This window comes from Mirounga leonina, unplaced genomic scaffold (assembly GCF_011800145.1).
Source record: "Mirounga leonina isolate KUSES-001 unplaced genomic scaffold, KU_Mleo_1.0 Mir_357, whole genome shotgun sequence".
Taxonomy (NCBI): domain Eukaryota; kingdom Metazoa; phylum Chordata; class Mammalia; order Carnivora; family Phocidae; genus Mirounga; species Mirounga leonina.
In genome coordinates, this window is record NW_023270702.1 from 5,599,697 (window position 1) to 5,618,938 (window position 19,242).

A 19,242-nucleotide genomic window follows, 5' to 3' on the forward strand; every position below is an offset into this window, starting at 1 on the left:
CCCACCAGCAGTGTAGGAAGGAGAAAAGAGGATTCTAAAACATAAGAAATGTGCAGTGAGAGACCAATTTACTAAGATTTTGTAGGTGCTAAAGAGAGATAGCATCCGAAAATTCTCTCAGGACTTTGCCATGTAAATTATTGTGGTAAAGATCAATAGGTACTCTTTTACCATATTCTTGAACTTATCTCGGGCCACTTGCTCTCTTTTCATTCTTTGGAAACATAGCATTTTAGAAGTGTCCAATCAATTTTGCACGCTACACCAAGAATCATTTTTCTAAAATATAAATCTAATCATGTCACTTTTCTGTTTAACACTTTCCAACTGCATATGGAATAAATCCAAAATTCCTCAGCATATCATATAGGGTCCCCATAATCAGGACTCTATTTCATCAATTTTTATTACCATCATCAGTGCTAGTATCCCAGTCCATTCACTCCAGTATCTTTATCTGTCATCCTACCCTCTATTAGTATCCTACTTAAAGTTAGAGGGTCATACAGTTGCACACTTCTGTGTCATCCTTATGCTACGTTCTAAACCTCCAGTGCTTTTTCCTCATCCCATGGGGCTGGTACTGTCTTATCCTTATGTTTATGACCTCAGTGCATAAAACTGTGTCTGTCATATAATTGTTTTTATTAGACATGTGTGGAATGAATGACTTATCTTAAGGTCTCACAGAAAGTGGTCAAAATTTCCTGACAACCAATTCATCCACTTTACATGCTTCACCACTCAAAAACATTAAAGCAAAGTTGCTAAGTCTCATAGATCAATATTATTGAATGTTTCCCAAAAGTAAGTCTACTCTTGCCTTCCCTTTTTGTTCTAAACATGGTATTTTTCACAAGCCCACATTTACTGGGGTTTAACTTTACTGACACCATTATTTATCTATATAATATTTCTGGATGATTTGTCCTTGTTTTGTGCTCCTTTCGCATTTCTTAGTTCAATTCAGATGGACACTATAGCAGAACAATACCAGACAGGATAGAATGAAGTCTGACAGACATCATCCTGTAATTGAGCTTAAAAGGTAGTAACCTTGGAAACTGTCTTCATAACACCAGTGGCCAATATCCAGTATTGGATGGCACTATGAAAATCTCAGTATTTCTTCTAAAAATACCTTGCCGCTATTTTTAGACTGTATAAGAAATGGCAAATGTACTGCTTTCATATTTATCTCCCCTAGTACTACCATGACACACACAGCAATACATGTCAAGAACTTTTAGCAACATTTTCTAGCATCACTCGTACTTCCTCAGAAGGTAACATCCCACTATATAATCTATTACAAGGGAATAGAATTTGGGAATAATTTTTGGCAAAAATAGTATCTTTTTGCTATGTTCTCTCTTCAAGAATTAAAGAGTTAGGGCGCCTGGGTGGCTCAGTTGGTTAAGCGACTGCTTTCGGCTCAGGTCATGATCCTGGAGTCCCGGGATCGAGTCCCGCATCGGGCTCCCTGCTCAGCAGGGGGTCTGCTTCTCCCTCTGCCCTCTTCCCTCTCGTGCTCTCTGTCTCTCATTCTCTCTCTCTCAAATAAATAAATAAAATCTTTAAAAAAAAAAAAAAGAAAACCACTGGAAAAAAAAAAGAATTAAAGAGTTAGTATAAAGTGATGCAAAGGAGGGAGAAAGGAGAGGGGACTTACAGAGATTGAATGTTACATGTTCTTTATGTATTTTTAAAATATTAAATGCTACATATACTTTAAAAGAATAGTTACACATACTGTGTACTCAGTACTGGATTTTGTGTCAGGTATGTTATGTATATTATCTTTAGTGCTCGTTGTAACACTAAAACAGAAATTAATGTGCCAGAACTGGGATGTGAACCTACATCTATGTTACCTACAGACAGCTCTTTCAGCAGGAGCACTGCACTGAAAGTTTCCCAGTTCACACAGGCAGTGTGTGGCGGAGCTAGTACTTAAACCCTTATCTGTCTTGACTGCAAAGCCTGTGCTGTCTATATACTATACTACACTGTCTCTGAGCAATGAAAGGAAATATTCTTCTTAGTCATAATATACGCTCAACATAGAAGGCTTACTTGACTTCTTACGTAATTCCTCAATTGCTTTTGCTAACAAGGAGATCTATATGATTGATATCTACTTTAATAATTTATAGAAAGAGCCAAATGGGGTGATTGCTGCATTTATACCACCAATAGGAAAGCCTGTCATGATAGAATGGAAAAGTGAAAAAAAGCATAATAATGATGATGACAACATTAATAAAAATAATCACTTACATCGTGTTTGCTTTGTGCCAGTACTGCTCTAGGTTGTTTAGATATATTTATTTAACACAACAACCTATGAGGTAGGTACTATTATCATTCTCATGTAATTAGAGTTAAGGAAACAAGGAGGTTAGGTCATGACTCTAAGGTCACACAGCTATAACTGACAGCCAGGATGTGAAACCCAGGTGATCTGGTTCCACAGTCCATGCTCTTAACAACTAGAGCTACTGAGTGTCTCTTTGTAGAAAGAAACAACTAGAAAGGACAACTAAAAAAAAAAAAATGCAACCCTATTTGTTCACAATGTTACCAACTGGGTAGTGTTTCCATCCTGTTACTGTCAATAGATGTTCTGAAGCAATCTGCTTCCGCAAAGAATTTAGTTAAATTTGCTGTTTGCTTATGCTTTTAAACTCAGTTGAATGGGGATTTCAGTAAAGTACAACGTATTTAGTGAGTTCAAATCCATGTTTGATCCTATCCTGTCTTTATCTACAAAGTTTGTCTCAAGAATTAAGGTGAAATATAGAGTTAGCCTATCCTTTTTCTGTAGACTTAAAAAGATTGTTTCTTTTAAATATGTTCCAAGCTTATGTCACATAATTTTTGCTTAGAAAAGGCACGTTCAGTGTGTTTGTGTGTATTAATCTGGATTCACTTCTTAGGACTTCCCATGATCGCTTCCAGTTCCTTCAAGCATCAAGTACAGTTAGGAAGCTCAACATCTTTTTAGATCTACTTAGGAAATACATCCCAAATAAGTGTCCTTTGATTAAAAATAAAACACGGGTATACTTTAGGGCAAGGTCTACGTTTAGACCCCTTCTGTTTTTTTTAAGTCATATTTTTATTATAATTTCTTTCTTCCCCAACAGGAATTATATACAGTAACCAAGCAAATGATGAGCCAGAATAATGGCTAAGGATCAAGGCAATTCACATCAACAGAAGGCATCCTATTTTCAAAGTAGGTAGAGTTTACCTTTTCAACGAGTCAGTCCTAACAAATGTGTTCTTACTTTCTGATTTGAGAAATAATAATTTTATTTTAATGGACAAGCAGAGTTACTGTTAATATGCCTATACAATCTGACAACAGATTCTTTCATCAGTATTTAACGGTGCATTTATGTATGAAATTGGAAAGGCATTAAATTTGCTTGATTTCAAAATGCACAATCAGCATTTCTGATTTTATTTTAGAACTGACCAGAAAAATTCTTTTCATTCTAATTAATCATCCTTTGTTTAAGTTGGGAATGAGAGCGAAACATCGCAGGGTACAAGAGAGTGTTCCTAGTTTGTGAAACCAGCTTCTTTATTACTATTCAATGCCAAAAGAAAAAAAAATAGATAATTTGATTTTCAAAAGGAATCTCCCAGAAACAAATAATATAAGAACTGAACTATTATTTGTTCATATAAAAAATAACTTAAGTTTGATAAGTTAGATGATGGCAATACTTTGAATTTGGGGGAAAGAAGGAAGGAGAAATTTTACATAAATCCAAGCATTTTTGTTATTATTCCAAGCATTTTTGTCAGTATTTTCCCAAAAGGATGAGGATTTCAACAACAGAGAGACAGTGAAGTACCAAATATAGATCATCCACTAAAGATAAAAATCAGGGTAGGTAGCAGTTTTCTTATTTCTCTTGAGAGTGCTTAATAGATATGTAATCTTAAGGTACCCTTTATTTTGAGGTTTTATTTATTTTTTAATCGTTTTTTAAAATTTAAATTCAATTAATTAACATATAATGTATTATTAGTTTCAAGAGAGAGGTCAATGATTCACCAATCTTATATAATACCCAGTGCTTATTACATCACATGCCCCCCTTTCTTTTGTTCTTTGTTTTTTAGGCAAATTTATCTCTTGGATAACTTCAAGTGCATTTATTATCAGCAGTCACTTGTGCCTGCCTAAAACTATGAAAAACAATAAACTCAGCAGAAGGGCTGGAACCAATGAAATGCTGTTTGAAGAAAGTAGAATTTTTCTACCTGAAAAACGTTTTGGTTTCTGCAAAAATATAGTTTTTTAGTTCCACAGATTGTTATATCTTAGGTAATCACATTACTTTCATCTTTGCAACCACAGCAGCAAAGCTTAGACCATAGTTGTATTTCCTATTTCCACACTTAGCTTTTGACACCTAGATTTACAAACTCTTCACTTGTGAATATAATATATAGCTTAACTTACTATCCCGCACTGTATGACATGGAATTTCCTAGGAGTGTTATGTGCCCTCCCAAGGGCACAGCGTTTCCTTTCCTCAAACTGTCAAATGGTTAGTAAGCAGCTATGGATAGGAGAGAGCAAAGTTCCATGTGGATTACATCTTTGTGAAAATATAGATTCTTAAACACCTAACCAAGTAGCCTATTGACTCTATCAGCTGAAGATAAACAGGCCCATCCTAAGATTGAAGGCAAATATGTTACTGCCCCCAGTTCTTTTACCCTTTTGGTGGCATCACTGACTTGAAAGTAAACCACAGCCATCTAGTATGACCCAGGTTTGTACCTACAATGCTGGAACAGCAGATGTGGCAGTATATGAGTGAGAGAGAATCCACAGAAGGAAGTCAAGGCTCAAGAAGAGATTTTGAAATCTTGGATGATTATTTTTGCAAATTGCTATAAGACTGCCTCTTTATCTTATAATTACATTTCATTTAGTGATTCTATTTATTTATATCTGTACCTGGTAAATCAGAGAAGAGAAGAATGCACTCATTAAAGCCATTAGCCAAAAGCCGGTCCCGTAGCTGCTGGAGAATTGCTACTCCAATACAGAATGGGAAAGAGGAATTCCCAAGGAGTAAGGTATCCCAGAGGTGGAAAATTTTGTGCAGTGGAAATACATCTGTAAAATAACAAAATATAAATATATTAATTAAAATAAAAAACAAAATAACAAATTAAAACAATAACAAGCTGTTTTACTAGACATATGACAAATGCCTTATGGTCAAAGCTGTTGAAGAACAAATACTACCAAACTGTTTTTATAAAATGTTTATTCGGTTTTATAAAATGTTCATAAACACTATTTTTGGTTTGGCTTCATTAAATGTTTATAGAACTGTTTTCATACAATATTTATTGCTTCCTAAGGTATCTTTAAAATTTGATAATCAGATTGGTCAAATAGATGACATTTTCTAACCTCCATCATCAATCCTGGTATAGTTGTTTCATTCATTATATTTCTTCCTAGAATTTTCTTGTTATACTGTTCTCATAAATTTATTTACCTAGATGAAATTTAGTCCTTTTTTAGATTGAGTATTGTAACATTTTTATTATGCATTCTAAATAATTGCTTTATTAAGTTCCCATAAAAATTTTATCCCATTTTTTGCAACTTTAGTTTTTACACTTAATGATACTGTGGATATCCTTCCAGGCCAATGCATACAGATCTACTCTAAATATAGTATTCCATTTGTCATTTGTACCCATTTAAGCAGAATGTTCACCATATTAATACCTGTCATTGATTAAACTATTATATACCCACATAATCTATTTCTAGAGGAATTCCAGGTTTGGAAATAGCAAAAGTATTAGCTATTAGAGGATCTCTAAAAATTGAGTCTCATTTGGTTTGTAAAAGTTGTCTTCCAAAAAACTCTACGTAAGTACTATAGTTAATGTTAATTTCTTTTTCATTAGAGGGAAAAGATTGTATGAATGTCATGACATGTAAGATAGGCATCCTATACATCACCATGCAACACTCATCCTATGCAATACTCTTTTTGATATTCATCAGTCAAAACAATTCAAATTTCTCCCTACCCAACTCTATTACATTAGAATTACATAAGGATGTTTATGTAATTATATCTGTTTAATATCACTGTAACTATAATATACTGGGGAAGAATGGAGCTGTCCTTTTACTAATACGATACTGAAAGAAAAGGGAAAATGATACTTACGAGTAAACATTGTGAGAAACCAAGGGATGGCATAGAGCTATGGGTGGAAGAGGAAAGGGGTTCCAGGGATGGATAAAGAAGAAATAAAATATAATTACAATGATTACTAATAAACTGAATGTAAAAAATATTCGATGCTTTGGTCTACTCCACTGATTAAAATAAGAGTGAATGTCAATAATTATATTATTACCACAAATACTCTTTTAAATAATATTATCTCTTACAAATGCTGCAGATGACACTTTCACCAAGGATTATTCCACAGAATGTCTTCATTTCATCAAAGAAAATACTCAAGACAACGTTTAACCCAAACACAATATTAGCAAGCCAACTCCAAGGGTATACTTTCAGATTTTTACAAAAATATTTCTGGGATTTTAATGGTCCTTATCAGTATGGAGTTACCCTTAGTATTTTTTGAGAATTGTTACGATGGTATTTGAAAAATGTCCAAAATGTCTCATAAAAAGGTACTATGAAGCATAGGCTTTCTATTACCACTCTCTAAATTAATAGGAAACTTCGTAACAGAATAAAAGTAATGAGATCCTGAAATGAAATGGGTCTTCAGCTGAGTGACAAATTTATTTTCCTAAGTTCACTGTCTAGGAATGAAAATAAATACATACACACACACACAGACACACTTGTACACATACTTTCAATTAATTTTTTGACATTCTGAAAGTGAGAAATCATTCCTAATTTCTAAAAGTAGAGTAAAATCTCCTTTGTCAGTAGCAGGTATCAAAAATCAATAATTTATAGAAAAATCTGAAAAAGCTCTAATTTTATTGTACTTTGGGTATCAATGCAGTCTACCATTAGACAAAGATTTCTGTACTACCTTTAGGGTTTAAATATTCTTTCAGCACTTATCAATTATGAATTTATGAGTAGAGTTGTACATGTCTTTGCATAGCACACCACTGAGTATTTATGCCATCAAAATGCTAGTCAAGAACCCTAGGTATAATTATACAGTACCTTAAAATCTAAGTACTGGGCGCCTGGGTGGCTCAGTTGGTTAAGCGACTGCCTTCGGCTCAGGTCATGATCCTGGAGTCCCGGGATCAAGTCCCGCATCAGGCTCCCTGCTCAGCGGGGAGTCTGCTTCTCCCTCTGACCCTCCTCCCTCTCATGCTCTCTGTCTCTCATTCTCTCTCTCGCAAATAAATAAAATCTTAAAAAAAAAAATTAAAAAAAAAATCTAAGTACTGTATGTGAAATAAAGCTCATTGCTCTCCACAAGATCATTTATATACACATAGATAGTTCTTTCAAGTGACATTATAAAAGTGAAAACTGAAAAGTATAAAGGTATGTGATTTTACTGTAAAGAGTATATGGATTGTAGAAAACAATAAAATATAACAAAATCCAAACTCTTCAGCTTAATTTAAGTTTAGAAATAGTAAATATATGTTTCATCACTATTTTTTAGTTTTCCTTTCTTTAAAGGACATGACATAAATTATATTACAATACCTCTACCGTCCTGATCAAAGCCAATTATTTGCCATTAGGAATCTTAACTGAATTACTTAAGCTTCAGTAACAAGCTAACATCTGTTTTCCCAGAGTGAAGAGGGCATTGTATGAGGAAACTACACAAAGTAGGGAAGGAATCACTTCAAAAGATCAGAGGGAAAACTTGCCAGGCTCACACAAAGCCAGGAATAGTTCATCTTACCATCAGTCAGAATAAAAAAACAAACTAATAAATGAACAAAAAACCTATAATAAACAAGTAATTGGGTAGAGTACTCAAAAGAGTATTGCCTTAGTAATATTAGCAAAATTATGCTTCCAAATTATGCTGCTGCGGTCTTACTTAATAACCTTAGAAGCAGGCTTTGAAAGGATCAAATTGTTTCTTTTTTTTTCAAAGATTTTATTTATTTATTTGAGAGAGAGAATGAGAGAGAGAGATCATGAGAGGAAGTAGGGTCAGAGGGAGAGGCAGACTCCCTGCTGAGCAGGGAGCCTGATGGGGGACTCGATGACTACAGGATCATGACCTGAGCTGAAGGCAGTCACTTAATCAACTGAGCCACCCAGGCGCCCCTGAAAGGATCAAATTGTTTCAATGTTAGTTAGTTACATCCCAAAATAAAGCTCAAGAATATTTATAAGAATATAAAAATATTCAATATTCAACAAGGTAAAATTCATAATGTCTGGAATCTAATAAAAAAAAATACCAGTAGTAAAAAGTAGCAGAAAAAAGTGATCCATAATGAGGAGAAAAATAATTCAATCAAAATGCACACAGAACTGACGTTTGTAATACCAGGCAATGATGTTAAGATACTTTTTATAACTATATTTCATATGTTCAAAAAGCTAAGGAGGTTTATGTTAAGTAGAGACATGGCAGATACAAAAAAAAAAAAAAAAACAACCAAAAATATCAAACTTTTAGAGATGAAAAGTAGGATGTCTGAGATAAAAAAATATACTGGATGGGATTTAAGAGCAGATCAGACACTGCAGATGAAAAAATTAGTGAACTTGAAAACACTGAAATAGAAAGTACCCAAAATGAAACAAAGGAAGAAAAAGGACAAAAACAAACAAAAACAAAAAAACAAAAAACAGCCTTGAGCATCAGTGAGCAACTTCAATCAGCTAAATATGTATGTTATTAGAGATACGAATGAGAGAGAGAAAATATGAAAGGGGACAGAAAAAATATTTGAAGAAATAATAGCTTGAACATTTTCCAAATTTGGTGAAAACTAAAAACTAATAGGATCCAATAATCTCAAGTTGCCCAAACACAAGACCCATGAAGAAAACCACACCAAGGCACATCATACTCAAATTCCTCAAAATCAGTGGTAAAGAGAAAAATCTTATACACCATAGCTAGAGAGACATACACACACACACACACACACATTATGTAAGAGCATCAATGAGAAGATTCTTCTCAAAAAATGTTTTGTCAGTGCCCAATAAATGACAGTGTAGCAACATTTTTAAAGTATTAAAAAAATCTATGTAGAATTGTATGCTCAGCAAAAATATCTTTTGAAGACAAAAGGTAAAATAAAGACTCTTTCACACACATAGAAACTGAAAAAATTCATCACGAGCAGTCCTATACTACAAGAAATACTGAAGAAGTCTTCCAGGCAGAAAGGAAATGATACCAGATGGAAATCTAGATCTACACAGAATGAAGAGACATACAGGGATTGTAAATGTGTATGTGGCTGAATATAAGACTTTTATTTTTAAAAAATCTTTAAAAATAGTAATTTCTTTAAAGCAAAAATAGTAATTTATTGTGGGGTTTATAACATATGTAGAAATAAAATTTAGGACAACTATAACACAAACACTGGGAGGGGAAAATGGAAGTATATATTATAAAGTATTTGTACTATCTGTGAAGTGGTATAATATAACTTGAAAGCAAATGGTGGTAGGTTAAAGAATTATAATATAAACCAGAATTTCTTCATCACTATTCACATTTTAGGTTAGATAACTTTTGGTTGGGAATGTCCTTTGCATTTTCAGATTATTACAGCAATCCAGCCTCCACCCACTAGATGCCAATAGTATTCACCCAGTTTCGTCAAAAATGTCTTTAGACATTGCCAAAAACCCTCTGGGAGGCAAAACTGCCTGTTTGAAGACCACTGTATAAATCCTAGGGAAACCAATAAGAAAACACAACAGAGTCATAGCTAACATGTCAACAAAGGAGATAAAATAAAATCACAGAAAAAAAATCCAATGAATTAAAAGAAGACAGATAAAAAGGAAAAGGAAAACAAAGAATTGATGAGACAGAATAAAAATAGCAAATGGTAGATTTAAAGGCAACCATATCGATAATCACCAAAAAAGTCAATGGTTCTTACGATGGTTGATTTTATGTGTCAATTTGACTGATATGGGGTGTCCAGTTATTAGTTAGACACTATTCTGGTTGTGTCTTTGAGGGTGTTTCTGGATAAGATCAACATGTGAATCAGTAGACTTAATAAAGCAGACTGTTCTCCCTAATGTGAGTGGGCCTTATGCAATTTGTTGGAGGTCTAAATAGAACAGAAGTAATACTTCTATTAGTAATATTAATAGAAGACAGAGTAAGGGAGAATTCACTCTCTGCTCTGATGGATAGGATACAGCAGTGAACAAAACATAGGTCCAGCCTGTAAGGAGCTTATAGTTCATTAAGGGCAGTAGATGTTCATTGCATATTCTCTCAATTCATTCCACTTAGGTTCTTGCCTCCACCTCACCACCAAAACTGCTCTTATCTTCGTCATAAAAGATTTCCCTGTTGCTAAATCTAATAGCCAATTCTCCTTCTCAGTTCTTCTTTAGCAATCATCAGGGTTTGCCATAGTTAACTACTCTTACCTTCTCAACCCGCCTCTCCGATTTGACTTCCAAGATACCACATTCATCTATTTTTCTTCTTACCTTTCTGATTGTTGCTCCATCTCCTTTGTTGGTTCTTCTTCATCTCCTTGACTTAAATATTGGCATCCCCTATTTTCAGTCCTTGGACTTTTCCTCTTTTCTATTTTCTCCAAATGATTATATACAGTGTGAGGACTCCCCCATTTTTATAGCTCTATCCCAGGCCTCTCCCCTGAATTTCAAACCCACATGTCTAAATGCCAGTTGACATTTCCACTTGTATGTCTAACAGATATACAAAACATGTCCCAAACTGAGCTCCTGAGACTACTTCAAAAATTTGTGCTCTAAGTATAGTCTTCCAAATCTCAGTTAAGAGCAACTCTGTTCTAATTGCTCAGGTAAAAAATTCTGGCATCATTCTTAACTTCTCCTTCTCCTACATTGTACATCTGCCACCAGCAATCCTGCTGGCTCTACCTTCAAAATTATTCCAGAATGTAAAAACTGCTTACCACCCCTACCGCTAATTTCCTGATTCAAGCCACTCTTGCCTAGATTATTACAATAGTGCATGACTAACCTTTTTAAATTCTATCTGTGTTCTTCCTTGGGTTTCTCTTACCATAACAGCCAGAATGATCTTGTTAAAATGTTTAGATCAGAACATATCATTCCTCTGGTCAACAGTATCCAGTGGCTTTCCAACACTGTAAAAGCTGAAGTCTTAACTATGAAATCTGCTTTGATGTAAAATCTGGTCCTCTTTGACTCTCACCTCCTTGTTCATTGAGCTCCAGTCACATTGGTCTCCTGGCTGCTTCTTCAACATCCCTGGCATGCTTACACCTCCTGAGGGCTTTAGCACTTGCTATTGCTTCTGCTTCAATTGCTCTTTCCCTCAGTTCCTTAAGGTATTTATTCAAAAGTCACTTTTTCCATTAGGCTTTCCCTGACTTCGCTCCTTCCCATCCCTTCCCTTCCCCTTCCTTTTCTGTTCTCCTTCCTCCCTCCCTCCCTTCCTCCCCCCCACCCTTTCTCTCCTCTCCCTCAAGTTTTTAATTCCAGTTAGTTAACAGTGTTATATTAGTTTCGGGTGTACAATATGGTGATTCAACACTTCCATGCATTACCTGGTGCTCATCACAACAAGTGCCCTCCTTAACCCCCATCCCTTATTTAACCCATCCCCCCAATCCCTTCGCCTATGTTATTAAAAAATTCAATTTCCTCTACAGGGCGCCTGGGTGGCTCAGTTGGTTAAGCGACTGCCTTCGGCTCAGGTCATGATCCTGGAGTCCCTGGATCAAGTCCCTGGATCGAGTCCCGCATCGGGCTCCCTGCTCAGCGGGGAGCCTGCTTCTCCCTCTGACCCTCCCCCCTCTCATGTACTCTCTCTCTCTCAAATAAATAAATAAATCTTTAAAAAAAAATTTCAATTTCCTCTACATCTGAGTACTTTACATTCATGTCCCTGCTTTAGTTTTTTTTCCTCTTTAGTACTTACCACTACCCAACATATCACATAGTATATTTATCTTTTTTATTGTCTATCCCCCACTAGAATATAAATTCAATGGGGGCAGAGATTTTGTCTTTTTTTTTTTTTATTGACATACCCATGGCCTAGGAAAAAGGGCAGCACGTAATAGGCACTCAAAGATTTGTTGAAAGAAAGAACAAAATATATAATGAAGATAACTGAAAGGATAGATTAAAAGATCCAAAAATGAGATTATACACTTTCTTGAGAAGTTTTCAATAAATATGAAATAATGAGAAATTAGCTAATCTTCCTTGGGTTTTATATATCCTTCATATTAAATAGTGGAAAGTATTTAAACAACACCAAACTTAAAATTCTGAATTATATACTTATACTTTGACAACAATTATAAAAAGTTATTAGAAATAAGTGAAATGAAGCATATTCTAATAATATTTGAAAAGTAATAATTCAAGTTGAAAACATTTCTTTAATACATAATAACTCCTAGGTGCTCCCCAGTACCAGTCATCTCTTACCAACTAAAGTCAGGTAAATAAATAGTTAATATATTCTGTGAAATGGTAGTGCCTGTTATTTATTCTTTCTTTATTTCTTCCTTTTAAAATTTTAACTGATATTTTAATCTTAAATAATTTCTTAGGATATTGGTACATCTTCATAATGCAGTCTAATATATGAGAAAGACAGCAGTATAACATAATTTGAATACTAGGCTGGTTCAGGTTTTAATTTAAAAAATAGCAATTAAATAATGAAATATTTTATTGCAAATATAAAAAATATATAAAATTAGTCTTATTAAGTTAGAAATATTATTAGCTTTTCCTGATTTAAAGATGGAAACTGAAACCCAATGAAAAAAAAATCCTACATGCTTTAATTATTTTCTCCAGATCATTATATTATTTTGCTTTATTTGGCCTAGTGGTAGTCTACCACGAGTCAGCTGAGTAAATACTGCCCCCTAGCTATAGCAAGAAAGAATAGTGATATTTAGCATTTCAGGACATCTTTACAAATGGCCTAGTAATATGAATATTACAACTATCAACAGAAACAACAAAGGCCGGAAGCTCATTAACTTGATTTTGAAAAGTATAAAATTATGGCTTAAATAGTTGTAAAAGTATACAAATGTAAAAGATTAAAAAAAGGAAATATTTCTTATAAACTCTGGATGAATCTTCTGTCAAATGTATATTTACATATTTTCACATTGTCTTTCCTAATATTTTTAGTTTCTATTTTTACTTATTTTATGTATTATAAAAATTGTTATTTTCATTCTATTTTAAATAATACAATTATTATTGTTATTATAAAAGGGAGTCCCTTCTAGTTGACTTTCTTAATCTAGCTTCTTATGAGCATATTGTATTTTTTGTTTGCCTCAAGTCAGAAGTATGTTTACATTTAAGTTACCTCTATAAAATACACGTTGACCATTAATCTGATACCTCATAGTGACTCTCTGAATTAGGGAAATAAATATCTAGCCACTCAAGAAAGAATGCTTAAAAACTAGCAGGTTTTTGTTGTTGTTGTTTAGCAGTGGTAGATACTTTCACATATTTTCTTGAAACTCTAGACTTTGTGATCTGGTAGTTATATATCTCTTTAAACCTTTAGGTTTAGGTGAAGATTAGTTAATGGATCTAAAACACCTGGCAGAGGATGTATCAGACATCAGTATAGGAATTACAATGATCATTCTTAGTAACAGTCCAGAAACTTTTGTAATAAAAAATGTATTTTAACAACCCAAAGGGCTGAGGTCTTATGAAGCCATCTAACAAAAGCTTCACACACTCTGGAATAAGTAGCACAGGAGTGAAAGGTAAGGAGAAGGGAACCCTAAGCACTGGGAACTGTACATGTTTTACAGGTTGGGGTAGACTCAGTAAAGGCAAGGCATAGCCTAAGAAGGCTAAAGTATTTACCCTCCTGTTGGCTCTCAGAATCAACATTACTCAGTCCCATGACAGCTACTGTCAGTTCACAAAATTTCAAATTTACTTATACCAATTCTGTTTCTTCTATTTTCCAAATTCTTCTATTTACCAAATTCTACTTTATTTTGTCTTTCTGACTTACTATCATCCTCTGAGCTACATATAGTATAACAAAGTTTGCTACAAAAGAAAATTCTTGAAAATCAAGAAAATGCTCCACAAGATTTGCATTGTTCCATTGTGCCACTCATTTTCAAAAGACCATTATCTCCTTCAACAACGAAAAAAATGATGCTTTATGCTAAATGAGAGTAAATTCAATAGAATGGGAAATTCAGTAGAATGGGAAAGGGTTTCCCATAAATAAAAAAATATATATAGTAAAAGCAAAAGCAGTACTAAACAGTTCTCTTTCTTTAACAGTATTCCCCATCTTCTATCTTTTCAGAATTATGGGGAAACACCTTCTAAGAACAAAATCTACCTTTATTTCCATAACCACCTTTACGGAACAATAATCAAGAGATGAAAATTAGGGCGCCTGGGTGGCTCAGTTGGTTAAGCGACTGCCTTCGGCTCAGGTCATGATCCTGGAGTCCCGGGATCGAGCCCCGCGTCGGGCTCCCTGCTCGGCAGGGAGTCTGCTTCTCCCTCTGACCCTCCCCCCTCTCATGTGTTCTCTCTCTCATTCTCTCTGTCTCAAATAAATAAATAAAATCTTAAAAAAAAAAAGAGAGATGAAAATTATAAATCTATAAGATAAAGAGTGATTCACAGAGCAACTCTTTAGGATATTTTAAATGGAAAAAAAAATTACATTCTGACATTTTTGTGAGCCAGTAAACTTTAAGCAAGAGATTGTTCCTAAAACAATCAGTATTACTGCATTCTCACATATGAAAACAATTGTGCTAGGTACTGTGGCAGATACAAAGAAATGTAAACACTTGGCTCATATACATGAAAAGATAGATAAAGTAGTATGGAATATGGTGCTATTGAATCAATACCATCTAGACTCCTTGCTAGGGCTTGAAGTCAAACTTAACTTAAATTTCCAGGGTATATATTCCCTGTTCTCTGACAATCAGAAAATTTTATCTATATCTAAATCATCTGGCATTCTTTGGTAGATTATTGATGGTGGATTCCCCCAATGATAATGCAAGTTTTTTTATTTATTTTTAACTATCCTGGTAATTTGTTTGGTTTGAGACTTGAAACTTACTAAGAATCTAAGTCTTCTTTCCTTATCTAATGTGCTCACACTGTATTATCTCTATTTTTTATAAAGCATTTTCACAGATTTCAACTTATCTAAGGCTCACAGAGTCCTGTGGGTAGTCAAGGTAGACATTATTTTTCCTAATTTATTAATCAGCCACCTGAGGCTGGAAGTGAGTTACTATGCCACAGTCACAGGTCTATAACTTTTAAAGCAGGCACTAGACGCCAGGACTTCTGACCGCCTATGTTCTTTATACTATACAAGGATGGTAGAGAAGACAAAAATAAGTTGGGTTATAAGTATTTTTTTCTACATAACTTATTAATATTACACTGTATACTCTAAATTGTAGGTAAATTACCTCCCATACTTACTGTGAACACAACCAAAAAGTTGGATCATTTTAGATCCAGATCAGATCCTTCCAGAGGAACACTGTTACAGAACTTTCTGTGATGAAGGAAATGTTCTACAGTTGTTTAAAAAAAAATTTTTAAGCCTCAAATACTAATACCCCCAAATAATAATTAATATATGATAAACATTTCTCTTGATATATTTCTGTATTTATATAAAATTTTAGATAAAAATATTCATAGCAAAACCTGGATCATATTACACTTGCTACTTTATGAAGTACTAGATATAAAACTTACAAGTGAATAAAACAGAAAATTTGTTACTTTAAGAGATATTAGTTTCTGAAGATCTAGTTAAAGTTGCTAAAAAAAGAACAGAAAAAAACTTTTAAGCTATACTTTCAAGCTTAAGTATTACCTATTGATTACCTGTTTTGAAAGATGACAAAATTATTACACTTATACTCTCTATCCCTTCTCTAATACCTCAATTTTTATATAGTTTTTACATTATTAAGTTTTATAACATTTAAATTCTATATCATTACATAATTAACACAGTTGTTTAGTATTAATCCTTCATTTAAATGGAGTAACCAGTTCCTCGAGTTGCTAGTTTTATTTAACTCTTTCTTGGTTGGATTTCATCATCTATTTTCATTTTAATTTCTCTAAAAGAAGCTCTTGGGGCTTGTATTTCCTAAATTCTTGGATGCTTAAGAATCTATATACTGTACACCTAAAACCAATGGCACATTTTGTGTCAACTATACTTGAATAAAATTTTTTATTTTTAATTTTTTTAAAAGATTTTATTTATTTGAGAGAGAGAGTGAGTGAGAGAGTATGAGAGCACAAGCCAGGGGAGAGGCAGGAGAGGGAGAAGCAGACTCCCCACTGAGCAGAGAGCCTAATGTGGGGCTCAATCCCAGAACCCTTGGCTGAAGGCAGACACTTAACCAATTGAGCTACCCAGACACCCCTAAATTTTTTTTTCAAATGCATGTCTGCTAAAAGAAAACCTGCATGTCTACTACATTTGTATTTGAAGGATAACTTGGCTATTATGAAATTTCCCAGTTAACTTTTGTTCTCTTGAAATTTTGTACACAATTCTCCATGAGTGTTGCTATGAAATTTTATCTGAAATTCCCTTTGCAATTACTTAGGTATACTTATCCTTTTCCATTTTATTTTGTATGATTTCCTCAAAACTACTTGTTATGTCATTAAGTGGGTTTATACTTTCATTCTAGTTTTCACTATTTTAATGAGACTCTTATTAATATAATATTCTCAAAGTTCTCTGGGCTTTATCAGTTCACTTTTTATCTCCTTTTGTTAATCTATTTTTCTGAGCTCTTTATACTCTTGATTGCGCTCATTTTAATTTTTATTATATTTTTAAGTTTTTATTTAAATTCCAGTTAACATATAGTATAATATTAGTTTTAGGTGGCTCACTTTTTTTTAAGATGTATTTATTTATTTGAGAAAGAGAGTGTGTGCATGAGTTAGAGCAGGGGTGGGGTGGGGTTGGGGGGCGGGGCAAAGGGAGAGGGAGAGAAGCAGCCTCCCCGCTGAGCGTGGAGCCCCATGACACCGGGCTCAATCCCACAACCCTGAGATCATGACCTGAGCTGAAACCAAGAGGCCCAACTGACTGAGCCATCCAGGAGCCCCAAAAGGCGGCTCATTTTTATTTATTTATTTATTTTATTATTTTTTTAAAAGATTTTTATTTATTTATTTGACAGAGAGAGATAGCGAGAGCAGGAACACAAGCAGGGGGAGTGGGAGAGGGAGAAGCAGGCTTCCTGCCGAGCAGGGAGCCCAATGTGGGACTCGATCCCAGGACCCTGGGATCATGACCTGAGCCGAAGGCAGACGCTTAACGACTGAGCCACCCAGGCGCCCCCAAGGCGGCTCATTTTTAAAGTGAGATCATGTTGTGCTATTTCTGTGAGATAACAGAAGACTTTTTCATTTGTTTTTATAAGTGATTCTTTTATTTCTTTTCTCTTTCTTTTTCTGTCTTTTCATTATTTATCTTCAAATGGATCTAGCTTCTCATTAAAGGATAAATGTTAATATGGTGGAGGGTAGAATTTGGGGAGGGCAGTTCATAATCTCCATTCAAAACTGTTGCCTACAACATATCTCATTAACCCTTCAGGGTATATTGTACTCATCACTTTTGATATTCTTTTTTGAGCATTTCTAACTATTTGTGAGGATTGATACTTTATTATTTTTAAAGAACAAAGAATAAAGAGAAAATTTACTTACACTTTTGAAAAACAAATTAAAATTCCTTCTTACAATTACCATATGAATCTATTGGATCCTTTTATAAATCTATGATATATTATTGAAATCTCAGTGATCTTATTCTTCTTATATGATGAAATATTTTGTTTTTTTATCAAAGTAGGAATTATTTTATCATTACTCATCAGTTATTCCCAACTATGCTAAAAAAGACTAAACCAAAAGAAAACAAAAAAATGATAGAATCACCTAGAAGGATGGTATAATATTAAAATAAATCATTACTATTACCATTTTCATTTTTCCTATTGCATCATCCAAAGTATTATATCATCTTTCAAGAAGATATAAAAGATACATGGAGACAACATCATTATAGTCTTTTTTATTTTTTAATTCTCAGTGAACACAGTTGAGGGCTCAGAATTTCTCATTTTCCATCCTTACCAGCAAAGAGAAAAAAACTGATAGAGGATAATGTTTCACAATTATTAGACCAATCAGAAAATTGGCAGTAGTATTCTAGATTCTAGTGAAATGGTAACATTGGTTATATAGTGAAATTTCAAACTGTGAATGCTCAGATGATGGTATCTTAAATGAATTTCCTTAAACACAAGAATCAGGGGAAACAATAAGTTAGCCTTTCACTGGAAAGGACCTCATTACACAATATTTTGAGACATAAACCTGGACCATCCCATTTTGCTAAAAAGATATGTGAGAGTAAGCTTTCATTTTTATTTATTTATTTATTTATTTTTAAAAGATTTTATTTATTTGACAGAGAGAAACACAGCGAGAGAGGGAACACAAGCAGGGGGAGTGGGAGAGGAAGAAGCAGGCTTCCCGCCGAGCAGGGAGCCTGATGTGGGACTCGATCCCAGGACCCTGGGATCATGACCTGAGCCGAAGGCAGACGCTTAACGACTGAGCCACCCAGGCGCCCCTAAGCTTTCATTTTTAAAATGATATTTCTACACCAAATTTCATACAAGTTAAGTGGATAAATGTTAAAGGTAGGTGTGTTTACAAAACGACTGGAAGGAAACAGATAATTAGGAAGAAAATCATTATATTTATTAATCTAATTTGTGTTCATTCATCTAAAATGAAACTATTTTGCAATTATTGAACAAAAAAGATAGCTGTTCTCCAACGAAGTTATGAGGCTTATTAATATTTTGTTTTGATAACTGTGCTTTGAACATGCAGGTACAGAAGAAGAACCAGAAATAAGAATCAATTGGAGTTGTATTTTAAATCTAGAATCAGTATTTACAAGATAGATATGCTTCAG

General features: G+C 34.0%; 1 protein-coding gene across 4 annotated transcripts in view; it reads right to left on the bottom strand.

The window, feature by feature from the left end:
- TBCK (TBC1 domain containing kinase) overlaps positions 1 to 19,242 on the bottom strand; it is a 227,149-nt gene that overhangs the window by 100,176 nt on the left and 107,731 nt on the right. For all 4 annotated transcript variants that reach the window (XM_035030232.1, XM_035030235.1, XM_035030233.1 and 1 more), the window contains 2 exons: positions 6,231 to 6,267; positions 4,988 to 5,149 (listed from right to left, as the gene is read on the bottom strand). In XM_035030232.1, coding sequence (XP_034886123.1) covers positions 4,988 to 5,149; positions 6,231 to 6,267 — 199 coding nt within the window. The remainder of the gene's footprint in view (positions 1 to 4,987; positions 5,150 to 6,230; positions 6,268 to 19,242) is intronic.